Source organism: Octopus sinensis, linkage group LG13 (assembly GCF_006345805.1).
Source record: "Octopus sinensis linkage group LG13, ASM634580v1, whole genome shotgun sequence".
Taxonomy (NCBI): Eukaryota; Metazoa; Mollusca; class Cephalopoda; order Octopoda; family Octopodidae; genus Octopus; species Octopus sinensis.
The window spans coordinates 363,901-382,092 of NC_043009.1; the positions used below are offsets into that span (position 1 = coordinate 363,901).

The 18,192-nt window shown below is 38.8% G+C and overlaps 1 protein-coding gene and 1 long non-coding RNA gene across 3 annotated transcripts in view; both read left to right on the forward strand.

Moving 5' to 3' along the window:
• The first annotated feature begins 243 nt into the window (after window positions 1-243).
• LOC118765734 lies at window positions 244-2,284 on the forward strand. The gene is made up of 4 exons (XR_005001603.1): window positions 244-257; window positions 1,091-1,092; window positions 1,489-1,495; window positions 2,194-2,284. It is a non-coding gene; the product is annotated as an uncharacterized LOC118765734 (long non-coding RNA).
• Window positions 2,285-2,628: 344 nt separating this feature from the next.
• Window positions 2,629-18,192, forward strand: part of LOC115218432 — a 78,118-nt gene continuing 62,554 nt past the window's right edge. Inside the window, exons 1-3 of one of the 2 annotated variants that reach the window (XM_029788241.2) lie at window positions 2,629-2,892; window positions 8,239-8,344; window positions 12,612-12,733. In XM_029788241.2, the coding sequence (XP_029644101.1) occupies window positions 2,856-2,892; window positions 8,239-8,344; window positions 12,612-12,733 (265 nt within the window). In that variant the 5' untranslated portion in view covers window positions 2,629-2,855. The remainder of the gene's footprint in view (window positions 2,893-8,238; window positions 8,345-12,611; window positions 12,734-18,192) is intronic. The other variant, XM_029788242.2, reaches the window with a different exon arrangement.

The window sequence follows — 18,192 nt, forward strand, 5'->3', positions numbered from 1 at the left end:
TGCGGAAGTTGGAGGCACTAGGGGGCGCACCGCATGATCTATTGTGCGGAAGAGGAGCTACGGCGTATGCGGATGACATCTCCATCATCGTGGCGGATGAGGGCCAGCTTCCAGTGGTGGAAGAGGCTATCAAACGTTAGGAGACGGTGGCTGGAGCAAAGGTTAACAAGGACAAGTCAATTGGTTTGCAGCTCGGCACCTGGAGGGGCAAGCTGATGCCGTCCAATAACGTCGTGGGGCGTTGGACGGAAGGTCCTGTTAAGCTGCTCGAAGTCTGGTTCGGGCCAGACCTCCGGATAGAGAAAAATTGGAGTGAGGTGGCCAACAAGGTGACTGCTCTAACCCAGACCTTGTCTGGGCGAGCGTTATCCTTGCTAGGAAAGGCGGAGGTGGTGCAGATGTTTATAGCATCGGTTATCACCTACCGTCTGGCCGTGGTGTCTTACCCCGATTTGTGGCTGAACAAGTTGGAGAGAATTTTTTCCGCTTTTTGTGGAAAGGAGGAAAGCCACTCGTGAAGCGCTCTGTCTGCTGTCAGGAACCGCTAAAGGGTGGGCTAGGGATGCCTTGGCTGAGAATGCGAAAATTCGCGTGAAGGTTGAGGCACCTCTGGCTTTACCTGGATGCAGAGCAGGTGTGGTCTCGGGTTGCAATTTAGATATCTGTATGTTAAGGCTTGCAATCAAGATATAAATTATATAGGCCCCAGTGAACTGTTTTCCCAGGGGCCTCAAGTGTCTAGAGGTCCAACTCAGATCTATGTATGCTGTACCTTACTGTCAATAAATAAATACTCTAAGGCTTCCACATATTTTCGTCTACCAAATTCATTCAAAAGGCGTTTGTCGGGCCGAGGTTATAGTAGAAGACTACATCTTAAGGTGTGCGGCGCAGTATGGGGAGAAGATTTCAAAGGTAAGAATTATTAATAAATTTATAATTTAGGGTATCTAAGAGATACCGCCACGCTGGAAATAGCAGCAAAAATCTGACTCTAAAACTACATTAAATATTCATAGAGCACCAGGAGATAAGACAAACTGACAACATAAACTAGCAAAAAAATTACTGGATCCAGTGATAGCAGTAGTGGTAATGGTGGTGGTGGTAGTATTTTGTTGTTGTTGTTTAAACTCATTTCAACCGTGTTTGGCCAGATCTGTGATCAAAGTGTTTCCAACCATGACTGTCTTGTCTTTTCCTCCCTGACACTAAGTACCTTATCATTGTATCCATTATCCAATGCATCTTCCCTCTTCTTTTAAGACAGTAAACTTTGATTTTGATACCTTACCACGCTTATTTCACTCACCTACCCCCTCCCCATACTCTATCCCTTGCACCTCTCCCTCCCTTCTCCCCACCACTCCCCCCTCTGGACTGCAACCCGCCATTCTACCCACCTTCCATTTTGCTACACCGAAATCAACGCCGTCTTTTCACTTAACACCCTTTGCCTTTCTTCCTTTCTATCTGCTGTTGACGAAGGAATATTGTCTTCTCTGGAACTTTCCCACGGTGTTGTCCGGAAAGTTCATGCCGACTTATAGTAGCTTACTTTTCGACTTATTTTAGAACACGGTTGAGTCCATAAAATAGGATTTGACTGCAACCTCCATTTAGAGCACAGTTTAAGCTATCTTTTCGTGGAAGAAGGTTTATGTTCCTATAATCTGTGTTAATTCTGTAACTTTTTAAAATGGAAAATAAGAAAGTTCATCTTCGGCACTTGATGCTTTGGAAACCAGACAAAAAATTGCTGCACTCGGTTGGAATGTGTTACTCCAGCCTCCATATTCACCAGATATTGCTCCTTCGGATTTCCACTTATTCAGGTCTCTGCAGAATAGTCTTAATGGTAAAAATTTCAATTCCTTGGATGACGTAAATATGACACCTTGATGAATTCTTTGCCATGAAACCACCCCAATTCTGGGAAGAGGGTATTTTCAAGTTAAAGAAAAGATGGAGACCCATTGTGAAACAAAAGGGTTTATATTTGGTTGATTAAAAATTCAATGGCAAGTATTTATTGACCTTTTTCTTTCTTTTAAAAATCGGCACGAACTTTCCGGACAACCAAATATATTTGAAGATCTACACTTGTACACTATTTTCTTGCTTTTTGTATATCTTTCTTTACTCCTTGGGGCAAGATGGCGAGATTGCTGGGGTGGGGTTCCATGTTACAAGAGTCGGGTATTTAGTTCCTGGCCCAGGCCACTTGGCAGTAGGTAAATGTCAAGTTCCTTTATTCCTTCCTAAGCGTTAAATTAATCAGTTAGTAGCGTTTGTTGTTTTCGTGTTAACTTATAGAATACACACACACGCACACACACTCACACACACACACATATATATGTATATACATGTATACATACATACACACACACATACATATACATATGCAAATACAAATAACCACGCGCCACACACACAAATACACGCTCACAGGCATACATAAATACATGCATATATATTCATACGTTCACATGGGAATTTGCAAACCTGTTTTTGTCTCTGTGCACGATTGTTTGCGCATTTGTGTGCGCGCCCATGCCTATATATATATATATATATATATATATGTAATTGCCTTGTTTGTATTCGGTGGAAGAGCCACACCTACAATAGTCAGGGCTGAAAATTACGTAGAAAGGAAGAAAATAAAAAGGGTTGCCGTCTTCTAACCTAACAATTCGCTTCAGTTACATCGGCTGACAACTACACTTGAAGGAGCAACAGTTTTGCGTCCAGTCAAAAGAAAAAACAAAACTATCCTATAGTCTTAAAAATAATCAGCGTTCGGCGTTAATTTTCCTACATACAGTAATAAAACTAAAAATCTTACCACCATGAACGGATTATATTATGGAATATGCCTTTTATTCGGTAAGTTGTATTAACATCTAGAACTTTTGGGAGAGAATGAGAAACAGAGGGAGAGAGAGAGAGAGAGAGAGAGCGAGAGAGAGAGAGAGAGAGAGAGAGAGAGTATGACGATAGTGTTTTACATTTCTTTGTTTATAATTTTAAGTGCAAAGCCAGCAAATTTGAATAAGGCGGACTTAGTCGAATCGGTTTTTATTTTCGATGACGTAAAAAGATACCTTGATGAATTCTTTGCCATCAAACCACCTCAATTCTGGAAAGAGAGTGATTTCAAGTTAAAGGAAAATACGGAGACACATTGTGCAACAAAATAGTTCATATCTGGTTGATTAAAATTTAATGACAAGTAATTTTTTACCTTTTTCTTTCCTCTAAAAATCGGCACGAACTTTCCGGTCAACCCAATATATATTTACTCGACAATAAACGTGGCGTGCAAAGAAGTTTATTCTATTCTATTTTATTTCGTTTTGTTTATTTACTTATTTATTTATTCATTTTGTAATATAACCGAACAATCACTTTATTCTTACTGAACCAGTCATTTCGAAAAGTTTTAATTATTTTTCTACTTTTTTGTTGTTGAAACTATTCTATTGCCATTTCCAACCGCGTTCGCGATTTTTCACGAGACATGTTTAAAAATTTGCTAAAAGAGATCAGTGAAAATACTTTTTTTAAACATGGCTTAAATTAATTCAGTGAAATGAGCTGAACAGTGCAGTTAGCGGACATTAGCAGCTAGAACATCAGAACTATAAGTCTTTTGCCACCATATTTTTGAAAAGATATACTGCTTTATCCCAATTAGTTTTGAAATTAATAAAGAAGGATGGTTTCAAATTTTGGCATGAGCCCAGCAATTTTAAGGGAGTTGGACAAGTCAATTAAATCGAGCTTAATTAAATTGGAGTTTAAGGCTGCGCATTGGCGGAATCAGTAACGAATTGAACAAAATACCAAGCGGCATTTCTTCCGGTCTTTACGTTTTGCGTTCAAATTCCACCGAGGGTGATTTTTACATTTCATCCTTTCCTGGTTTACTGACCACTGACGTCGATATAATCGACTTATCCCATCCACTGAAACTGCTGGTTTTGTGCCAAAATCTAAAACTGTTATTAATCTAGTGTGCTGAGTATAACAATTAACATGGAATTTCAGTGGAAGGGGTTAATTTTGATTTCTTTTAATCAAGTCTATATCGTAGAAAAAGGAGTGGTGGCCTGGGGTGGGTTGGTATCAAAAAGGTTAACAAATTAAAGGGCTCAATATTGAAAACATTATAGTCGAAATATTCAGCAATGAAGGAATGAATGCTTAAAAAGGTATTAAAAAGGGTAAGTATTCAATACAGACAGCAGTGGATCCTCACCGTTTGACGACGAGGATTTGGTTGTTCTATCAACAGAATTGTTTGTCTCTTAATTAGAGAGTGAATTACTGCGTATTCCTCAGACACGAGCAACTTCCCGTAATTCTCCGCCAGAACCAGCTTCACACATCGAGCGTGACCAGGCCGTACATTTTGAATTACAGGAAACTTTTGAATTCATGCGTTTGTACATTTTCCGTCTACCCAACTTTATGAACTGGAAGGAGGCTGCCCAAAAAGACATTTGCCCAGGATCTCAGGCAGAAGGATCAAACGCGTGGCCTCATTCAAACGCGGTCTTCATAAACAATCGGCCGTGCTTCGTCTACTTATACATATACATGTTGCCTGAGTATACTTGGAAGTGTACTGTGTTTTTCAACACAGTAGGTCTTTAAAGGAGGGCTTTTCCTGGACGAAATACACAAGCCCCGCCCCCACACACATACACGTGATGTTTGGTTGCGCAATCAGCATGACGTTTCCTTAACGAGTTTCATGATTGGCTAGTTGCAATTTGACGTGAACAGCATATGCGACGGTACGTGTCGGTCGATGTTTCGTCCCACTTAAACTGTAATTATATAACTTTTAAACATGATATTAGTTATAAAGACATTCTGTTGCATTTTCTAAATAAATACACCATAACCAAACGTTCTCACTTGTTAAATAAACACTAATAACTAAAAGCCGGAAGAATAAGGATGAGAAAGAGTTGGTAGAGAAATAATAAAAGAAAATGGAATACGATATACAAGGAAAAAAAGAGTGACTAAAGAGGCGACACTTTATTCCACGTTGCTCCAGTTGTAGAAACGTCTCTGGTGCCAAACTGTATCGGCCTTGGCTTTCACTTGGATAACATTAGTGGCGACTGGTATGCATGGACGGCTGCTGGCCTTCCATAAATAACCTTGCCTGGAATATATCTTATTCCATTTTCTTTCATCATTTTCCTACCAACTCTTTCTCATCCTCATTCTTCCGACTTTTAGTTTATTAGTATTTATTTAACAAGCATGGACGTTTGGTTATGGTGCAGAGGATTGCGGTCACCATCAGGAGAGACCATGTGTGAATCCGACGGTAGTGGGCATAGATATTTAGGGATTTTGGAGCAGGATGACATTCTACACAAAGAAATGAAAGTCAAGGTCAGCGAGGAGTATCAAAAAAGGGTGAAGATGGTGCTGACATCCAACCTGAATGTCAAGAATTTGATTACTGCAATGAATATCTGGGCAGTTGCGGCGATCAGATATAGTGCGTCCATCCTAAAATGGACAAAAGAGAATATATGAACACTGCATAGAAGGACGAGAAAATTCATGACGCCGCATGGGGCGCTACTCTCTAAACCAAACGTAATACCTGTCATACCGTCTACTCAATGCCTGTCATACCGTCTATCATTTTTGTAATAGACTTTTGAGGTCCTTCAACTTTCATGATACTTTGTTTCGTGTGGGGAGACCACAGTAGACAACAGTATTCAGGCTAAGGTCGGGCAAAAGTGGAGAAGAGAAGGATAATGGTGTGGATATCTCATGACTGGAAAGTTATGAGAATCCAGAAACACATTCCGCAGGCCATGTCAACTTTGCTGTTTATATGAGAGGCCCAGCTTATGCTGTTGTCCACAATTACTCCCAATATTCTGATGTTGTTGGATGGCACGAGAGTTTCACCTGAAGGAAGGGAGTATGGGAGTTTCAGGGTGTCTTCTTTTCCGAAGTGGATTAATTAGAATTTTGTCCTCGTTCAGCAGCATATTATTCTTTTCCGACCATTGGATGACAGCCGGTAGATCTGACTGAATGTATGTCCGGTCACCCACTTCCTTGATGACCTTCTGGATCTTAGAATTGTCAACAAAGATTCTTATGTTGCTGTGCTTGATGATGTCAGCAATGTCATTGATGTAGATGATGAAAAGAAGTGGGCCAAACATAGCGCCTTCTGGAACACTACTACTGACTTTGGCTGGGCTTGATTTTACTCATTCGACTACAACTTGTTGGGTTCCGTCTGTCAGGAAACACTTGATCCGTTGTAGTAATCCAATGCTGAAATCAAGGTATTCAAGCCCTCTCCCAAAGCTCTCAAACTGTCATCAAAGTGATACAGGAGCTGTATTAGGCAGTTCCTTCCATTACAGTACCCGTGTTGGTCTGGGTTCAGCACTTTCAAGAAAGTGGGTTTTTCGTGATCTCACCACTCTCTCAAATACCTTGATAATATGAGATGAGTGCGGTCGCACTGTAGTTCACTGCAAGGGACTTGTTTCCCGTTTTGAAAATCGGGACAACAGACTGGGACAAAACCGGTACAGTCTATATATGTATGTAATATGTATGTATTTGTAGGGACAAAACTTCAAAATCAAATCTAATTTTACTTGTGCTTCAGAAAACAGAATGTATGTCATAAATTGCTCGGGCTGCCACCAAAACTACATGGAGCCCACAGGATTATCGCTCAGACAACATATTGCATCCCCAGAATACAGAATGATACCCTTTGGTGAACACATTGAGAAATGCGCAAAGCCACTACTACCACAATTTATAATCTTTCAAATTATATCAAGGTGCTGCTGGAACACCAACACATGTTATATTAAACAAGGAAACGCTCTTCATTGAAAAATACAAACCAAAACTTAATCATTTCTAACATGTTTAAATAAGGAAACTCACCTCATTGAAAACAATATGAAGCAAAATCTAACAACATTCTATTCTTTCTAATCTAAAGCATGTTTAACTAGTCATTCCCAACATGTTTGATTATCTCCCCTTATACCGGAAAAAATCCCTGATTACCTTCCCTTGCCCGGAACTCCATATATCACAGCATAGTGAAGACATGACAGGATGTAGGTAAAGAAATTTCAGAACTTTTGAAAAGAAAACACGAAACCGGTTATTTCTTCAAAATCTGTTACGATACACAAAATTTTATAACATTTTTCCAAACACAACGACTTAAATACATTCTTTAACCATATAACACAAGCTTTCTGTAGTTTTTTCACTCTTTTTTTATTTTAGATATATTTATAAATATATATATATATGTACGCGTATATATATGTATGTATATGTACATATAAATGTATATACACACACACACACACACACACACATATATATATATATATGTATCCTTGTATATCTATATATATGCATGTTTATACTTGCATATATATGTATCTATATATATATACATATATATATACATATATATATATGTACATATATATGTATATATATATATATATATTCTATATATATATATATATAATGTATAGTATATAATAATGTATATATACATGTATATATATTATATATATATATATATATATATATATATATATATATATATATATATATATATATATATATATATATATATTATATATATATATATATATATATATATTATATATTTATATATTATATATTTATATATATATAAACATACATAGGCGCATGGCTCAGAGTCTAGAGCGTCGACATTACGATCGTGAGTTTGTGAGTTCGAATCCCAGACCGGGATGCGAGTTGCCTTCTTGAGCAAGACACTTTATTTCATGCTGCTCCAATTCACTCAGCTGTAGAAATGAGTTGCGACGTCACTGGGGCGAAGCTGTATCGGTGTTTGCCTTTCCCTTTCGATAACAATGGTGGCGTGGAGAGGGGAGGCTGGCATGCATGGGTGACTGCTGGTCTTCCATAAACAACCTTGCCCGGATTAGTATCTGGGAAGGTAACTTTCTAAGTGCAATCCCATGCTAAGTCATGACCGAAGGGGGTCTCAGACAGACAGACACACACACACAAACACACACGCACACACACATACATACACACACATATATATATATATATAATACACATATATGTGTGTGTGTGTGTGTGTGTGTGTGTGTGCATTTATGTAATGCATATTATTTTTTGTTTCAGTGATTGGCTGTGCCATGGCTGACTGCAACATGCAAAAGATGATGGAATGCCAAAGTCAATACGCTCCGAAGATGCAAGACGGCGGAGATAAAGAGACTATGTGCAAGTAAGATAAATAAATAAATAAAAAACAAAGAATTTTTTTCATTCTTCCATCGTTCTCTTCTTCTTAATACATTGTCAGGAGATTTAGTTTCGTACTCATGAGGAGCCAGGTTCGATCCACCTAAGTGGTGCCTATGTCAAGTTTTGTTAACCTCTAAATCTAGGATTGACTTAATCCGCGTGGCGAGGACACAGCTCCAGTGTTCAGGAATTTGGAAGAACAAGTAGTCTCCCCTTAATTGCGCCCTATTCTTAGTGACTTTCTGACCCGGAGAGGTACTACTCTACAGTTATAGATCCAGCAACAGATTGATCCTGTGGCCATGGCGTTGCATCAGGTCTACCTGCCAGTGAGTATTTTTGTATGGGAGTCAGCGATATAATTGGAAAAAAATACATTCAAAGGGAGAGGCGAAGGTCACTCGTGTGTGTGTGTGAGTGTGTGTGTGTGTGAGTGTGCGTGTGTGTGAGTGTGTGTGTGTGTGAGTGTTTTTCTATGCTCCTCCCACCACCGCGTAACAACCACTGTTGGATTATTTATGTCTCTATAACTTTGTTTGTGGAGGTGCGTGGCTTAGTGGTTAGGGTGTCGCCATCATTAGCATAAGAATGTGGTTTCGATTCCTGGACCGGGCGATGCGTTGTGTTCTTGGGTAAAACACTTCATTTCACGTTGCTCCAGTCCACTCAGCTGGCAAAAATGAGTAGCCCTGCGATGGACTGGCGTCCCGTCCAGCTAGGGTACTCATATACCATCGAAATAGGGAAACTGGGCCCATGAGCATGGCTAGGCTTTAAAAAGTGCGAATTTATTATTATTTTATTTTTTTGTAATTTTGTTTGGCAAAACCGCCCGATAGAATAAGTACTTAGCTTCAAAAGCGAAAGCGAGTACTGGCATCAATTTGTTCGACATCAAAATAGAGCCCCAGGAGGGCCGTCTGATAACTAAAGCAAGTAAAAGAAAATATGGAGGAAAGGTTATTTATCGTCCATTTTATGGAAAATTAATAACACTAATTTCAAATAATATACACTTTCACACCAGGCGGCGAGCTAGCAGAACCGTTAGCACGCTGGGCGAAATGCTTTGCGGTATTTCGTCTGCCGCCACGTTCTGAGCTCAAATTCCGCCGAGGTCAACTTTGCCTTTCATCCTTTCGGAGTCGATTAAATAAGTACCAGTTATACACTGGGGTCAATATAATCGACTTAATTCGTTTGTCTGTCCTTGTTTGTCCCCTGTGTGTTTAGCCCCTTGTGGGTCGTAAAGAAATAGGTATTTCATCATTCTTTGCGTTCAAATTGCGCAGTGGTCAGCTTTCCCTCTCATCCTTTCGGCATCGATAAATTAAATACCAGCTACGTTCTGGGGTCGTACTGGACCCCACCCCCACAAAAAATTCGTTCTTTGTTTCTAGTGTAGGGAAAGAATACACACTTTCAGTCAACTTAGAAAACCATCTTTTATTTATTTAATTTTTTTGTTCTTTACTTTTTTCAGTCATTTCAGTGCAGCATGCTGCAACATGGCCTTGAAGGGTTTTAGTCGAACAAATCGACCGCAGGACTTATACTTTGCAAACCTAGTACTAACTCTATCGGTGTCTTTTGCCGAAATGCTAAGTTACGGGAACGTAAACACGTCAGAATCGGTTTCCAAGCGATATCGGGGAGACAAACACAGACACACAGAAAGACACACGCACAAACACGCACACACATATATATTTATATATATATATATATTTATATATATATGTGTGCGTGTGTGTGTGTGTGTGTGTGTCTGTGTGTGTGGTGTGTGTGTGTGTGTGTGTATACAGTTTCCGTCTACCAAATCCACTCACAAGGCTTTGGGCGACCCGAGGCTATAGTAGAAGACACTTGCCCAAGTGGCAACGCGGTGGGACTGAACCCGGGACTATGTGGTTGGTAAGCGAGCTACTTTATTTTATTTTATTTGCCATCGGTATCTTTTGCCGAACCGCTAAGTCACGGGGACTTAAACACGCCAGAATCGGTTTCCAAGCGATATCAGGGAGACAAACACAGACACACAAAAACACACACACACTCACACACACTCACACACACATACATGTATATATATATATATATATATATATATATATAATATATATATATATATATATATATATATATATAAATATACGGTGGGCTCCTTTCAGTATCCGTCTACCAAATCCACTCACAAGGCTGAACCCCGGACTATGTGGTTGGTAAGCGAGCTACTTTATTTCATTTTATTTGCCATAATGGCAGTATACAGTGTAGCTGCGGGCTGGACAAGACATTAATGAGGCGAATGGTAACAATACAAGATGATAAAGATGAGAGAAGACACAAAGCGCCCGCCGACACCCTGCTTCTCGAAAACATTGTTCGTTAAAAACATCTAAAAAGGAAATAAACCTCTTACAAATATATACAAAAACTTGGACTAGAAGTCTATCACAAAGGAAACAAATTTTATACGTATATAGGCGATAAACCACTTACATTACTCCCTCAATTAACTCTTCTGTGGCCTACAGGTATTCCCGCAACCACCAATCTGAGCCAAAATAAAGTAATCTGTATTCCTCCTTTGGCAAGGATATTGAAACCGGAAAAAAATGTTTTCTTTCCAGTACCAGTGCAGCCACCTGTGAAGGCCACATATCCGGCATATCCGGAGGTCCCTCCTCCCCTCCCGCCACCTAAGGGTCATCAGTGGGAACTAGTGTTGCCCACCTTCTTCCTCTTAGTACCTTTTCTCGAGGAGGTTACCGCTTCCTCAAATTTCTCACTCCAATGAAGGAGCAGGAGTCTCCGTTGGGGGAACAGTGGGTTCACAGTCATCAATCAACTGTTCCAGGACATCCGCCTGGTCCCGGCAACACTTGTTCTACTTCATGTGCCCTGATTCCAGGCACAGGTGACATTTGGAGGGGCGTCCCTCAATGATCACCGGGTGTCTGGAACCAGCCATTGTCAAGAAATCTGGTAAAACCAGATCTTCGGCAGATCGGGCCCTTTGGGTGAAAATTGCTTTAGCCCGACCCAAGCGACCGCTGGCAATATTTTTACATTCAAGAGCCTGGCAGGGCCACCACCCAGGCCTCGACGGATATAATCTTCTATCCATTTAGCCTCTATACTGGGCGGCAGCCCACACACCCAGGCTCTTGTCAATTTACGCCCACCATAAGTGGGGAGAAGCAAAATCTTCTTCTCATCTATAAGTTGGCTCGCAAATTTCTGAGCCTCCGTAGGGGTGTCGAAAAGCACGCACACCGTTGCGTACTTTGCACCCCTACGGATGAACCTATAAGTTGGCTCAAATCCCGCCAACTCTTCTTCAATTTCACTCTGAGGGAATACACAGATGGTGTCGCGGTCCTTGCAATAGGGACGCAACAACACAGTTCTCTCATCATAGTTTTTTAACCACTCCTTGGGGGCAACAGTTCGCAACTCCAAGGCTTTCTTACATTTGGTTATCATCAATAAAATAAATTAAAATATAGATGTTCATAACAAATAAAAGTCTCTAATGCAAACACAAAAAAAAGCAGAAAAAGCGAATAGAGGAAAAGAACGAAGGATGACAGTTCAAAGGAGAACAAAATTCAACTCTGGTAATCCTTTGTTGCACAGTTAAAAATCCCTTGCAGCCGGAAAAATAGCAGCAAAAAATTCCTGGTTGTACTCCAATTGGTAACATCCACGAAGTGCACACAGTCACATAAAATCATAAATTTCCGGAGGGGATACGCCCCCTCAAAAAAAGCCAATTCTCACTACACGGTGAGTTACTTTGCACGGCCACAGGCAGCCAAATAACCCAGTGGAGACCCTTGCTCGTCAAAAATTATTAATTACGAACCAACGGACTCCAATAAGCTTCCCCCAAAAAACAAACGCCTTACCTGTAGTCGTGCTTCAGTTTTTCAATATTTCTACGTGGAACGACGTGACTTCGGAGCGTATAAAAACGCGAACTCTTCTGTTGTGAAGTAAGCAAGCTACTTACCACACAGCCATTCCTATGTAGTTAGACACGGGCTTCTTTCAGTTTCCGTCTATCAAATCCACTCACAAGGCTTTGCTTGACCCGAAGCCATAGTAGAGGACACCTCCTGAAGATTCCACGCAGGGGGACTGAGTCTGGAACCATGTTGTTGGGAAGCAAGCTTCTTATCGCACAGCTACGCCTGCACCTATGTAAATATTCAATGTTTTCTTTCTTTCCATCTTTATAGAGCAGCTTCAGACTTGATGAACTGTATGGAATCGGCCGCTAGCGGTTGCGGTGATGAAGTGGAGAAAATATTCGACCAAGCTCGTCAATCCATTAAAAAATTAGGATGTCCAGAGTCATCAAGTAAGTATCACCCCCCCACGCACAAAAACACACACACACACATCCAAAACTTCTTAACTGGATGCAAAATACCTTCATTAAGTTTGTCGTAAACGTCTATGTTTGTTTTCAGTTAACCTTTGCTTCATAAGTTCTGAGTTTAGTTAAACTTTGCTTCATACGCTCTGAGTATTTCCTTTCAAAAGTCCCAAGCAACTTTGGAGGTTGAAACACACATTGGGAATGTGCATCAGATGACGCATGAGCGCCAGGGAAATAGGTTCTGTTTGCCCAAAGCATTATCATAAGTTTGTCCTAAACGCCTATGCATGTTTTCAGATTTTTAGTTAACCCCTGACAAGAAAAGCTATGTCAGAGACCGCGGCTCTGGTATTCAAACTGATGCAAAAATTTGAATGGGCTTTTGCCATACGCAGTAGGGAGTGTAATGGTTAGAAAAGAGCGGGATAATTAACTACAAGTTTCGGTTTATTTAAATCTCATCGGCTGAATATATTTTTGCTAGCATATCTAGACCAAATATGTAGGTTTTAAAGGAAAAGTGTTAACTGCTTATTGGTAGTTGTATATATATATATATATGTGTGTGTGTGTATGTATATATACGTACGTACATAATATATATACATATGTATATATGTATATAAATATATACAGACATATACGTACATATATGCATACATATATATATAGTATATATATATATATATATATATATAGATATATATATATATATATATATATATATATATATGCATTATATATATATGTATATATCTATGTATGTATGTATCTATCTATCTACATATGTGGGCAATTCTGTCTGCGGGTGTGTTTGCGGTGTTGTTAGCTAACTCCTCGTGATCCCTATCGATTTTGATGAATCTTAATACGTGAATAGAACTCATGACAGGAACCCTTTAACAGCCTACACTTATGGAACAGAATCATGGGATAAGTCCAGTTTTTCCCGGAATTACCGGATACGTCAGTTAGTATATGTATGTATGGAAGTGATCCTTATATCTACTACATATAATTATTTTTATTCTAACGCTCAAGGGAAATAACCCATAGTACAATTACTTATAATTGTCAGTTTTTAACGAAGCGATCAATATTTGATTCTCACGATCAACGGACCTAATTCTGTATTTCCCTACTCACACTTTTGAACTGCTAAACATTATTATTGCACTTTCTTGATTTCAATCTTAAACCTTAAAGATTCAAATCAACAAAGTATAGGGTCAGACATTGGAAGTGGTAGGCCTTAATCTTGCAGAACCTAATTTTTCTCACGGACAGCTCTATGTTGGATGCTCTAGAATTGGAAATCGGGAAGTTTTATTGATCTCTACGCCCAACGGCAAAACCAAAAACATTGTCTATCACCAAGCCCTGCAAGACGGATATTTTGTAACAAAGATGCCTCTCCCTCCGACAACCTCTCTCTCCAACCTCGAACAATCTCTCTCGACAACCCCTGACAACCTCTCTCGCCAACTACCGACAGTTTCTGTCGCCAATCTCCGACAACTTCTCTCGCCATCCTCAGACAATCTCTCGCGCAAACCTCCGTCAATCTTTCTCACCAACCTTCGACAATCTCTCCTAATAATAATAATAATAATAATAATAATGATAAAATAATGATAATAATAATAATAATAATAATAATAATAATAATAATAATAATAATAATAATGATAATGAGAATAATAATAATAATAATAATAATAATAATAATAATAATAATGATAATGATAATGATAATAATAATAATAATATAATAATAATATAATAATAATATAATAATATAATAATAATAATAATAATAATAATAATAATAATAATAATGATAATAATAATAATAATGATAATAATAATAATAATATAATAATAATAATAATAATAATAATAATAAGAGTTGAGCGCCAGCCTTGACAGCGGCTGGACGTGTTCCTCACTGCTCTGACAGTTCGGTGGCCGAAAGCCATAGAAACACTAATATGGGCCAGTTTAGCAACGGGGAAAAATAACTCTCAAAGACTGGAACATCTACAATACCTCGTGAGTATTTGAAATTCTCTTCAAAGTGGGTTAAGAAATTTACAAATTTACATATCTGCAGCTTTCAAACGTACATCCGATCGGCTTTAAAAACTTTAATACCCACAACTGCCTCTGTAAACATCCTTTTTTTTTTCTTCTTCTTCTCTCTAAAAACATCACGCTTTTCTTTTTGTGGACTTGCAAAACCCTATAACTTTCTATGAAAATCTGACTTTTCTTTGCTTCCTCCCAGAATATTCAAATATAAATGTAAACATATACTTTTTATTGCAAAAACACACCTGTTCTTCTAACTGGACATACAAACATCTCTAGAGGGGTCAACTTCAACCTCCACAATATTACACGAAATATACAAACACTTTTTATTGCAATAACACAAACGCACATGGAAAAAATGATGATGCTAAGATTCTCTCTGGTCGAACACAGCTTCTCTATTCACAAATAATACAGAACAGCCCTTCAAAATAAGTTAAGAAAATTTACAAATTTACATATCTACAGTTTTCAATCATACATTCGACCAGCTTTAAAAACTTTGTTACCCACAATTGCCTCTGTAAACATCCTTTTTTTTTTTTTTTCTTCTCTCTAAAAACATCACGCTTTTCTTTTTGTGGACTTGCAAAACCCTAAAACTTTCTATGAAAATCTGACTTTTCTTTGCTTCCTCCCTGAATATTCAAATATAAATGTAAACATATACTTTTTATTGTAAAAACACACCTGTTCTTCTAACTGGACATACAAACATCTCTAGAAAAGTCAACTTCAACCTCCACAATATTACCTTACACGAAATATACACTTTTTATTGCAATAACACAAACGCACATGGAAAAAAAAAATGATGATGCTAAGATTCTCTCTGGTCGAACACAACTTCTCTATTCACAAACAATACAGAACAGCCCTTCCTTAATTTTTCTTAAGCCTAATAGTAGTAAACATCTGAACTTTTTTTGACTGATAGGACCCCACCTAAAAAAAAAAAAAAATATCACTGATGGTGATGATGATAATAATGATAGTAATAGTGCTGATAATCTATCTATCTATCTACACACACACACACACTCAAAGAGTTCAACCAACACAAACCTCACCTCCGTTCTATTGTTAACCAAATATGAAAGTATTATTTGACAGGCAAAAACTCTGGCGTTGAAGACAGTCAGCCAGCCAACCACCAAGCCAGCCAACGAGACAGACAGACACTACTGTGATGGTGATAATGATAAAAAAACAAAAATAACAATAATAAGATACTGCTGTGACTACAAATAAAACAATATCATTGATGATGATGGTGGTGATGGTGATGGTGATGATGATAACGATGATGGTAATGGTGGTGATAATGATGATAGTGATAGTAATGGTGATGATAACAATAATAAGCCGACTACGGCTGCTATAATGGTACGATTATAATTGTAACGGCAATGATGGCCGTCTCCCCACGAGCCAATCAAAGCTAAAAAATGATAACATTATCGTAGCACCAAAATGTTTTTGGAAACTAAAACGAAAACTAAATCAGTATACCAAATCGCTTGTCCTATGGTTAATCTGGAAGCGCGTCCCCCAGGGAAGAGTCAGCCTGGGATCGAAAAGTCATCAACTGGCACAAACTCTTCTCCGAATACGGACATGGATGGTCACTTGAACGGGAAATCCCCCAACTCGAGCCCTCCAAGTTCACCACCACAACCACCACAGAAAGAAAAATGTAAGCGGAACAAATGGACCCGAGAAGAGTATAAAGAAGTAATATACGCTTATTACTATGCATTAGGTAGGCCATCTCAAGAGAGACACACGCAAACTCTTACAGTATATGGAGAACACGGAATCAAGACAGTAGGCCCTATTTGGACGAGAACAATTAGCAAATGTGAGGAGGGATATCCTTAGAAATAACAGACTCACAGACAGTGAAATAAGCGCGATCAAGCACGCAACGGAAAATGACATAAATATAAGACACAAAGGAAATGAAGAATCAGATGAACAGTATAGCCCGCCACGAGGCTTAATTGAAAGACTGCCATCTGACCAAAGTACGCAAAGGCCTGAAGATACAAGAAATTCTATTGTACCTGTTAAAGATAGCCAGGAAAACGAAAAAACAACAGTAACTGAAGATCTCGCATTTGCTGAAGAACACAGAGAGTCTATGGCAGAAATGAGGCAGAAAATCCTGAATACGCTTGAAGTTGTAAGACATACAAGTATGAATGATAGAGAACCACTTCATAAACTCTCAAATACAAACCAAAATAAAAAAAACAAATCCAAATTGGCAACTATGTAACAAATGAAATAATACGAGAATTAAAACCTGATTTTACTGAGTTAAATGAAATTATTTACGCTTCTGCTAGGGCAATTGAAACCAGCTGTATGCCCCCGAAAAAACAAAGAAAACAAAACCTGAGAAGAAATCAAACCTGGAGAAGTAAAATTGAAAAAGAGATCGAATTTATGAGAGGGGAAATATCAATATTAAATGAACTAATATGTGGAAATGATGTAAGATCCAGAACAGGAAGAAATATGAAGAGAAAATTTGGACCCTCACCAAGAGAAGAACTGATATCAATAAAAGAAACGCTGAAACAAAAGGTCCAAGCAAAAGCCCAAAGAATACGAAGATTTGAGAAGAGAAACAAGTTTTACAAGCAAAATAAGCTGTTCACATCCAATGCCAAAAAATTCTACAGAGAAATAGGGAAGGAGAAAGTAACCCTCCCATGGAAGAAGTTCAAAACTTTTGGAAAAGGATTTGGAGTGACGAGAAGACGAGAAGACGAGAAGACGTACAACATAAATGCAGACTGGATTATACAAACTGAAGGATCCTACCAAAATTTACAACAACAAGCATGGGAAGACATCACAATAGCAGACCTAAGAAAGGCACTCACGAAGGCCCATAATTGGAAATCCCCCGGTAAATATAGGGTGCCGAATTTCTGGCTCGCATCACTCCCATGCGCACACGGTAAGCTAGTTCAGCTGCTCAATGGAATTATGAGAGACCCAAAGAAAACACCAGAATGGTTAGCAAGTGGCATTACTTACCTACTCCCAAAGAATAACGAAACCAACCTTCCAAAAAACTATCGGCCTATAACCTGTCTATCCACCACATATAAAATCCTAACATCTATCCTGGCGGAGAAAACATATGCATTCATGGAGAAGAACGATATTTTCCCCATTGAACAAAAAGGGTGCCGCTGAGGCTCTTACGGATGCAAAGATCAACTGCTAATCAATCGTATGATCCTTGAGAACTGTCACAACAAGCGCAGAAATCTCAGCACCGCATGGATTGATTATAAAAAGGCCTTCGACAGTATACCGCATCCATG